The sequence below is a fragment of the Sprattus sprattus genome, assembly GCF_963457725.1.
Source record: "Sprattus sprattus genome assembly, chromosome: 19".
In the NCBI taxonomy this organism is placed as follows: Eukaryota; Metazoa; Chordata; class Actinopteri; order Clupeiformes; family Clupeidae; genus Sprattus; species Sprattus sprattus.
Window position 1 is genome coordinate 3,585,247 of NC_137917.1, and position 10,534 is coordinate 3,595,780.

Here is a 10,534-nt window from a genome sequence, read left to right on the forward strand (position 1 = left end):
CTCTTCAGAGGTAAAGGGGTAAAGAATGAGTCAGCACTCCACCACATTACATTGTGGACACTGAGCTAAGGGAAGGTGGAAGGGGAGCGCGGTGGTTGTGAGAGACTCCTGACTGCCCCCCCGTCCACTCTGAAGAGGATAAGAGATCAACAGATGCCCCATTAGAGGGGACATCCCAGCCTTTTGTTCTGCTACTGGTGCCCCATCCTGTTTCTCTCTCTCTTTCTCTCTCCCTCTCTTTTTCGCTCCCTCTCTCTTGCCGCTGTGAGCAGCTGCCAAGTGCAAACTCCTCTCTCTCTCTCTCTCTCTCTCTCTCTCTCTCTCTCTCTCTCTCTCCTCTCTCCTCTATTTATGACCTGGCTCGCTCGTCTCGCCCAGTAACAGGCTGCTGGAGACCTGAGGCATTATTCAAGAGAGGAAAGTTCACACATTTGATCCGCAAAATCGCCACAACTCTGTTTCTCCCTCTCTCCATCTCTCTCTCCCTCTCTCAGATTAGTGAGTGAAGCAGTCTCCTTGCTCTGTGCCCTTTTCTTTCAAAGGAAACAAATGAGACAAGACTCAAAAAGAGAGAGGGAGAGAAACACAGAGAGAGAGGGAGAGAGAGAGAGAGAAACATAGAGAGAGAGAGAGAGAGAAGCATGACCTCTGGCTTGAAGGCACAAGCAAGTGTATTTAATGTTTGGGTCCACCCCCTGTCTTTGTGTGCTGTCCAGTGGCTCAATACAGAGCAGCACACGAGGTCAGTCCAGGCATCTGCCACTCCTAAACACGTCCCATCAGCCCATCTGTGTGAGCTGCTGTCCTTCTGGCCCCCAACACATACATACACACACACACACAAACACACACACATTTTCACACACACGTACAGACAAGCACATCCTCCATATGTCAATTTGCATGAACACAATACACACACACACACACCCACAGACACACACACACATGCACATACACACACGTATAAACAAACAATACACTGTTGAGTTGTCACACACATGTACACCAACAACATATAGAGATTAGTTTGCACACAAATAGACAGACATGTACAGGATGAATGCTAGACCCCATACAAATATACACTTCACATATACATAGGCCCACAAACATCATATCATTGTATATAACTTTACAGATATACACAGTGACCTACACCATAGACATGCAAACACATACACAGACACACAGACACACACACGCCCCACATTCTTTCGCTCATGTTGCCAAGCAACTTTGGGGTACTCAATAACATAAATTACTGCATCATAACCTATATTCCCATATAATTTAAAAGATTTTTCAGTACAGCATCTAAATCAGCGACATTCGCAACTCAATTCCTTCCCAGAAGAGTTTGAAAAAGATGTCTAATTTGAGTGTTCACTGCACTTGATGAGGCCATCACTGATAACTTCTGATTTATGAATGAGAAACATTTCCGTCTTTGTTTGAGCCAACTTGTGTTTTCAGATTTTGGAGAGCCTCCCAGACGCTTTACTTCTCTTGAAAAAGACACAAAAAAGAAAACCGCCTTCCAAATTATGAAAGCAGAGGGTAAGACAAAAGACAGAGGGTAAGACAGATCGGATGAATCAACAGTTTCCCCCTGCATAAGTTCGAAAAGCAGGGACTTGGGCAAGCGACCGCCGGGCCCAGATGTGATGTGTCAGAAGTATTTATGTAAAACATTCTCCAAATTACTTAGGAAAAGTGTCTGTCCCTCTGCCAGCATTCCCCATGCAAGTTTCTCTTGACTAATACATTAGAGAACAATATCAAATAAACAGCATTCTTTTTGCAGAGAGAATCCCTGCCAGTGAGAGACACCACTCTAATGATGGGGATGAGAGGCTCTCTCAGCGCCACACTGGATCCCGGACAGAGAATGGTAAACTCAGCATTCCGCTTCCCAAGTCGACATTCCTCTGTCTCAAGCATTCCCATTTCCAATCCAGCAACTAATCAGGCCAGTGAAATCTAAATCAAAATCAAAGATGGGGGAGCGAACAAAATACACTGCCAGGATAACAAAAAAAAAAGACATGACTGAAAAAAGGACAGAGCTCTCTACTGAGTGAGTCAATTGTGTGGTTCTATGTGCACCAGGACAAGAAAAAGCTATAGGGATGATTTTCCCTTACTAAACACAAAATGGGATTTCAATAAATGTGTTAGGGATTCATTGTGCATGTTGCACCCCTGCACGGCTGTAGTGACAAAGTCCCACTGCTCATGGGGCTATATGGTCATACCATTGGAGTGGGGGTGGAGGGGGGGGGACGAGGGGGGGATTTTTGGTGGTTTGCAGGGGCAGCTAAAAAGTGCACTTAGCATCCTCTTTTTGCCTCAGCAAACATGTGCAGAGCGACATGATACTGTACCGGAGTCTGGACAACATATAACATTTCAAAGCCATTTCCTAATTGCTTCCAGGCCAAGGTTGATAGCCTATATGGAAGCAATCCCTCCTTTCAAATCTTTTCATCCAGAGATTGGGAAACATTACAGTGTTAAGTAAACTTGACCCATGAATGGCTAATTCATTGGGAAATAGCCTGTTGATCATACAACCTGGTCCATATGAGACTAAAAGCCCCTGTACTTCCCTCTGTTAGCATGATCGCCACATGTTAAGGGTTAGGTCTTAGCCAAGGACCAAACACACAGTGCAGGCTACGCTCGGTGGCATCAGTGCAGCTTTCATATGGCAGTGACATAAGATGGAGAATTTCATATAATGGAGGGTTGTGAAGGAAAACAAAAACAAAGTATGTAAAAGTATGTAAAAATGTGTTACATCCTACTTGTGCAAGCTGTCTGGCTAATGTGTTGCATTACATAAACGCTTTGCTTAATCTGACTGAAAACAAAGTTCATGCTGCTGAAACAGCTAGGGTGATAGGGTGAACAGTTAGATGAAGCTACAGAAATAAAATGGCTGAGCTCAACCATCCTTTTAGGAAGTTATTAATCTGTATGATTTTTTCAGTATGATTTAGACTGCTATAATTTTGAAAAAAAATTATGATAGAAGAGCAACTTTAGATGCGAACATTTTTGATGGATTTAAAGAGAAGAATTAGTGATTTTGTATGCCGTTAAACGGTTCTCCAGGGACCCTTTTCGGTATGGTTTAATGAGTCAATGTTAACACAAAACATTACAAGTTCAGACAACATCAAATAAAATGTTAATTATTGTGACCATTTCATTTGAGAATCTCGTGTTTCCTGAAATGTGGATGTGGTTCTTATCTGAAACAGAAGAAAGTCGATACTCTTCAATCTTACTTTATGTTTCTAGATTTGAGGGGGAATTGAGTCATCGGAAGTACACAGGGAATATATATATTTTCATTTTATTAGTACAGTAAGTGTGGATAATTATCCATTAATATATATTTATATAGAATTGAAAAAGAACTCAACACTAGCTGAATGCACCTCAGATTTCAGAACCTATGTAAATTTGAGGTAGACATTGATAATGGTATTTCCACCCTCAGCAAATATTGAATACAGTTTAAATTAATCTTATCAAAGTAAGAAATACACGATTATCATGAAACTCTGTACATCACAAATAATAAAATAATTATAGAATAGAAATTATAACGATTTGAGTGCATTTATAATGTATGTATATTTACAAAGAAATGTGGTTGGTCATTTCTCCATTCGTTGCACTTGTAGAGGTTTTAACTATACAAATATTTACAGCTCAAAATAATGAACAGCAGTGCATTCAAAGCTAATGTGCATTTAAATATCATCTCGTTTGCGAGTCTCTTGCTCGTCCGTCGATTTGTCATGGAAACAAATATTCTCCTGACTACTTGGATTTGGGGCAGTCAGTTGTTATGGAAGTGCATTTTGTAAATATGCAGACATTAGATATTCTCTCGTTCGTGTCAACGAGGATGTGGTTGTTGATGCATACCCATGGAATTAGCTACGTGGTCTGGTGGTCTTTTTCGTCGAAGCTCTTTAATAGGCTCCATGACTATAATTCAAACGTCCAGGCACTTCATATTTTATTTTTTTTTTCAACCCGAGTGTTATAATCCATTATATTTTTGCAATCTATGCAGTCCTTTGTACCGCATACAGTCTCAAGGCCTCTGGAGATCTTTCCAACAGGCTGCTCGTCCGAGTGCCAGATGCAAGGAGGATAAACCTCCTGGAAACGTGTGCGCACAGGCTGTCTGTCTTTTCCTCGATCCTAGTTATGTGTTTGGTAGATTACATTCACCACTTCGTAAAAAGCAAAAGTCCTCCTGATAACGCGTTTGACAGTGTGCCTAAGCATTGAGAGGACATCGGTGACCAACGTTCCGCTACTCCCAGCTGTCAGCGCATTGAGGACCATTAGCAGCGGGACGCAACAGGTTACTGTGCCATGCCCCCTCCGCTACGGCCTTGTTTTTGAACAGGTGCTTCACACCTGGTTCATCTGAATTCACACAGTGGAAAGGGAAACAACTCCTCACGGGAATCTGTCCAGATGACGAGCGCAACTTGGCTTTTCATCCTTCGCTATCCTACCAGATGAGGAAATGCGGCTTGGTAACTTGGAGGTGATCCAGATATCCTGATGCAAACTTCTTGATTTTTTTTCAGAGATGTCTATGTCTGATAACGTGTCCAGGGGCGAAGGGATATTCACACAATTTGACTCCAGAACTAAATTATGATTTTCATTGTGATATACAAAGTGTCATGGTTATCGTGTGGTATTTGACAGAGCTTAAATCGACAGAATAAATAGGCGTGCGTATACTGCAAGAAATGTGTTCTATGAAAGGATCCCTTTTGGATGAGAGAGGTCCACTTTCGTGTGGCGGGAGTTTACAGACAGTAGCATTTGCGCTTTTCTCTCTTTGCACTGGACAGACTCGGGTGTAATGTTTATTTTACGCTGTTGTGGCTTGTTGTTGCTTTTCTTAAAGTACGATGCCTTCATTTCAGGGGGAAACTCGAGACGCTACCTGCAGCCGCACTGTTCAACCACCATATCCTCATATTGTTTGTACACCACGTTATTACCAGAGTCAATGTACAGTATACTGATTGGACTTAGTTTGGTGGGAACGCAACAGCTCGGGGGTGTGCTGTTGGGATCCATAGAGTTCATGAGAGTTTGTATGATGGCGTGGTTAGTTGGCTCAAGGTGCGATCGCAAAGGGAAGTCGCACAAGCCCTCGCAGTGGTAGGCTTCGTAATCCAGAGGGGCGATGATCCAGTCGTCCCACCCAAGCTCCTTGAAGTTGACGTGCAACGCCTTTTTGCTGCATCTCGATTTGGACTTTTTCCCGTGCCTCTTCCCGTGACGGTTGCTCAGCGCGGTCCTCCGCCTGCGCCGGGCTTTGAACTGCAGGCCGCTCTCCTCCTCTGACCACCGCGAGCCCCTGGACTTAATCTTCTCTTTCATTTCATTGAACAAGTTCTCCCTCTTCCGCGACCTCGTGTAAACAACCAATATAGCCTTCTCTTGTTGGGGTCGACCATTCCTGTCAAATCCCAACTGTTCCAAGTCGATTTCCGTTTCTGATTTACCAATGGTGCCCCTGAGCTGAACACAAAGCTGGTTCTCCTGGCTCGGGTGATGTCGATTTTTAAACATTCCCCAAACGTCCAAAACCTCCCAGCCGGGTTTTCTGGATTCCTGAAGATCAATGGTTCTGGAATCCAGTAGCCTCTCTGATCGACAAGGGAGTAAGTGAATACCGTAGAGACCTGGTTGGGACGCCTGGAAATCCCCGGGAGCTTTTCTAAATATCCTTAATTCAGCTCCGACCAGCTCCTCTTTGTCTGAAAGGGTTGAGACATCAAACAGATACTTTTGTCTTCGCAAAGGAGAGTGCAAGAGATCGTCTGCAAGATAAAAAGAAATAATTGCAGTCAGATTCACTTAGGGCGTACAGTGCTCAGAATAGGGAGGGGAGAGGGGGGAGGGCTCACATTCTCACAAAGAGGCCAGATAGCTGGCCTTATTTCTTGTTTTTCTGTGCCCACTCTACAGCTCGCACTGAGCCAAACTCAGAGTGACACCTCGGCAAATTAAAAGGAGGGGGAAACCAGGCGAGATAGCATTACTCGGCATAATTACCAACTTTTACAGAAATTATTGTTATTATTGTTGTTGTTGTTATTATTCCAATTTTTAATTATTATTATCATTAATAACAAATTTGACCATAATATTAGTTGTAGTGTTAGTGGTGGGTGTTGTGTGTTAGAGTGGTAACACTAGTATCCACCACCAATGTAACAATATAGGCTATGAATGACCGAAACGCCAAAAGCGTGGTATTTTGTGCACTAAAAAGTTGGCGACAGACCAAAAGTCAATTTAACTGTAGAGGTCGAAGATTTGTAGGCGAGTTTGTTATGTCCCCCTCCTAATGTATTGGTGTACTTTTTTCTTTCAAGTCAAACAAAAAAAAAGACTGTCAGCGATGTGTGAGTCATATCATGTTTTCATGATTAATTTAATATTTCTAGTAGAAAGACATGGGTTAAGTTAAACATGCATACCTCCAAGCCTTCCTCCAATATCTCCATAATTATAGTAAGCAAATCGAATGACACCTTAATATAATGTTAACCCAAAATCCTTTGTATTTTACCAAGTGGACTGATTGGCTGCCGGTGTATTGAACAGACATTCTCTGATAATAATTAAGTTTTCTCCTCTTTTAACATGAAATCTCAAAACCATTGGTATCTTTAACATTTTATAGGGTGTGTGTGCGGAGGGGGGGGGGGGGGGGGGGGGGGGCATTTTCATATGCGTTTACAGCGCAGACGGCATTCGCTTCTGCATGCATTCGCTAGGCCCCGGTATTCAAACTTAACGCGAGGCTAACTTCCAGCGTCGCAGAGGTTGCTTTCCTGGCCTTATGCATGTACGCATTTTATGGTTCTGGATCCGCGAATCGAAACAACAGTCGCTTTCCAAAATATTTCCACAACGGAGGAATAAGAGGCCTTCCGTTACAGCCTACGCGGTGCGGATGCTGCCAGAGCCTGCAGGCTAAAGGAGACATACTGTACACTCGGCTGAACAATACACAATTAATGCATTATTCTCCCTTTCGGAATTTAGAGGCCAACTTGCATCATTTCGCTGCGAAAGAATATAAGAATAGTCTGAAATCAAACGAGTGCACATGCACTCTCCAGTTTGTTGCATTTACTGGCGCAGCACTTAAATTCCCAATTCTCTGAGCCCTTGTAACTTTATAATAAGTGAATTCGAGACTTCCAAAAATTGTGGGCGAATAGCTAACAAGCTGAATGTCAAAGTGTCTCAGATATAAATGTCATACAATAGGCTCTGTAAATTAAGAGCTGGAAAACACACAAAGATCAATCAGTCATGTCAAAATCCAATCAAATTTAAAGAAAGTAAATCACGATTAAACAATTGTGAAGTCGTAATCATACACAATCAGCCAAACGTCAGTCTTTGGGTTAGTTGTGCATTCTTATCGTGCCGTCTGGCTCCTCGGATTTTAATACATAAGCGATTAAGAGATCACTCACAAAAGACATTTGTGTCTCGTCGCCTGTATTTTCCCGTGCGTGAACCCAGCACAGCTAAATAGTAAAAGTAGATTGAAACCTTGTGTTTGTTTCAGTTGCTTCGCGCGTATGGTATGCATTAGCGTTTTTTTTATAAGACCTCAAACAAATCGAATACAAGGTCACCAAATAATTAACAGGTCTGAATTCCCTCCTTCCCCATTAAAATACTTCCCCGCTTATATTTCATTCTCCTTGCCAACGACAACATTCCCGGTTCAAAAGTGCTCCGACTGATTACACGGCATATAACTTATTGTGATCACATCCACACGTTACAGGCGTTTATTTCAAAGGAAATTATATTTGCACAATAATGATAGTGATCAAAACACGGGGGAAATGCTCATTATACAATTAAACACTTTTCACATCGACCAAATAGTGTGTTGCTCTCCCATAAAGAAATGCGCAATTATTACATTCGGATATTACTCTCAAGATAATTTGCAATATTATATTTATGTTGATAAATGTGGTGTATGTGTGTGTCAGAGAGAAAAAGAGAGAGGGAGAGAGAGAGGGAGAGAGAGACTTCTCGTGGTGCGGCTACTGGGGCCAGCAAGCACCATCTGCGTTTTAATGAGTTACTTCAAGTGCCAAAAGTAATTTTCATACATTCAGTTTGTTCTTGTCTGATCTTGCGTCCATAACGACCTAAAATCTTGGGAATCCGGATCTATTCCGAGTCAACAATTTCCTGTTTCACCGAGATTACAATAGTATCATAATTAAATACCACTTGTACAGAAAACACTTTAAATGCCATCTTGTATTGCAGTGCGAGCACGCCTATCTCAGACAAATGCCTTCCAGTCTAATAATCATTTGTTGTGGTTCAGTGGCGCTGGTGTACCGAAATATCCATCACGACCTGACATATAGGACACAATAATTGAGAGTTCAAAATATTCAAAGACAGTGTTTTGAACATGAATTCATTCTTTATACTCGTCTAAATGTAGTGTGAACAGACAGGGAACACCTGCAAGCCTTTAGAAGAAATTCGAGTTTGTTCAACAGAAAACAAGGAAGGAAAAAAAAGAAAAAAAAATATTTCCCACAATTAAAGTGGCGTTCACACAGGGAGGTAAGCACTAAACGCTAACCACTTCATGGGGACGGAAGTTCTCTTTAATTTTTTTCCCCTCGTCATTTTGGTGATGTGCCATTGGCTGGACTAGTTCATTATGGGAGAATAGACAGTGTTTGATATGTTATGACATGAACACTCAATTAGATCACCGAGTTCAAATACTCCAATCAGCGGTTCGATGTTAAGCAACCCTCAGAGGGTCCAGAGGAAGGTCAGAACCGGTGACACATCAAATCAAAATCAGAGGGGAAAGTGAAGCTTTTTCATCAAATCAGTTTACAATCCATCCTTTAAAGCAAACGCTTTTATTAACCGAGAGAAAAGAACGCCTGGTGACATTCACTGATAGGTTCCATGCGCCCCTTAACATACTCCAATTAGCCTTCAAGGCCCTCTTTTTGTCTCATTTCAGTTAGTGTTTTTCCTTTTTAGTTTGCATATACTATCACTACAAAGGCGTCGATGAAGCAACTCCTGAAAGTTTTTCATTTGAGGGCTTTTGATCAGCGTTTATGTTTCAACCAGATTTTACTTTAACCATTTACAACCTTTTATAAACACTTTACGATAGGATGTCCGATTAGTGGTAGATATTGCATGTGTATGAATTCCATAACATTGATAAAGGTTGCAATTTTACCCTTACAAGTATTTAACATGTTTCTCGTGAGTAGTTAATAAAACCAACTCTTGTGTACTTTGAAGCTACTTGGTCGCATACAGTCCCCTAGGTCATGCGGTGCACGTCAGGCAGTATGCCCGGTGCGAACAGGTTGGACTTCTAACACGAGACTTCTCACACGAGAGGATGGTACGAATAATTTATTGCCTTCATTTAGAAAACGTCTCAATTAGTGTTTTATTGCAGTATTACCGCTGCGTGCTAAACTAAGGACCTCGCTTTTGAACATGTGGCAAATTGGATATCCTCGGGCCGTTCATGAAAGTCTTTCCAGTAATGCATAGGCATTTAACACTTTCTACAACATGTATGTTTTAAGAAAAGACCAGTCGAGTGATATTAAGACGGATTGAAACTGCGGTTCAACCATTAATACTGCTTGGCCTTTCATTTGACTCAAGTGCCTCAAGTAACACAACTCCAATCTACCTAATATATAAGTCTGCTTTTTAATAACGCTTTAGGAATGTAAAATAGTACTTTTATGTTGAGACAGTTCACGTCGATAACAATGTGACATTCTTGTGAGTTAAATGTAAATAATATTTAACAAAAAAAATTCTAGCCCTTACAATCTAAGTTTCTAAGCGCGTTAAATTGATAAATTGATAGTACGAGCATAAATGCGATGCAGGTTGTTATGGTCGTGCACGGCTGGGAATATTATGAAGTAAAACAAACCTTTTCCTCTGTCCACAAAACTTGTTATGGTATTGGCAGACTTTGAAGACCGGAAAAAACTAGCGTTTATGCCCAGTTTCTCGGCTGCAGAATATGTCCTGTATATGGAGATCATGTAGTCGTGGGGAACGACCGAGTCTTTGAACTCATCCCGGTGACGGCTGAGACTCGGAGATGATGCAAAGATTTCTTTTATGAATTTGGGTGACCTTGGTCCGTCATATGGGATCCTGGTCCCCCTGTTCCTTCTCGGTGCGCTGGAGGAGATGAGAGCAGCGGACTGGAAACACGGTAAATTCCAAAGGAACACGAAGAGCGAGTAAAACGCCACTGCACGAAAGGCATCCATGGTGGTACTGTCCAAAAAGTTTTGCGAGGCCCTCTCCACTCTGCAGCCGGGTTTGGATAACTTTTAACCGTAGACAGGCTGCGCGTACGAGCTGATCTGTCGCGCTTCACAAGCTAGTGCGCTCGTATTCTCCA

The 10,534-nt window shown here is 42.0% G+C and overlaps 1 protein-coding gene across 1 annotated transcript; it reads right to left on the reverse strand.

Annotated features, from left to right (window-relative positions):
- Positions 1-4,989: 4,989 nt before the first annotated feature.
- On the reverse strand, positions 4,990-10,400 carry gdf6a (growth differentiation factor 6a; the record flags this gene model as incomplete). The annotated part of the gene is made up of 2 exons (XM_080857473.1): positions 4,990-5,879; positions 10,052-10,400. 2 exons carry the CDS (start codon positions 10,398-10,400, stop codon positions 4,990-4,992), a joined length of 1,239 nt encoding a protein of 412 aa, XP_080713599.1.
- Positions 10,401-10,534: the final 134 nt, after the last annotated feature.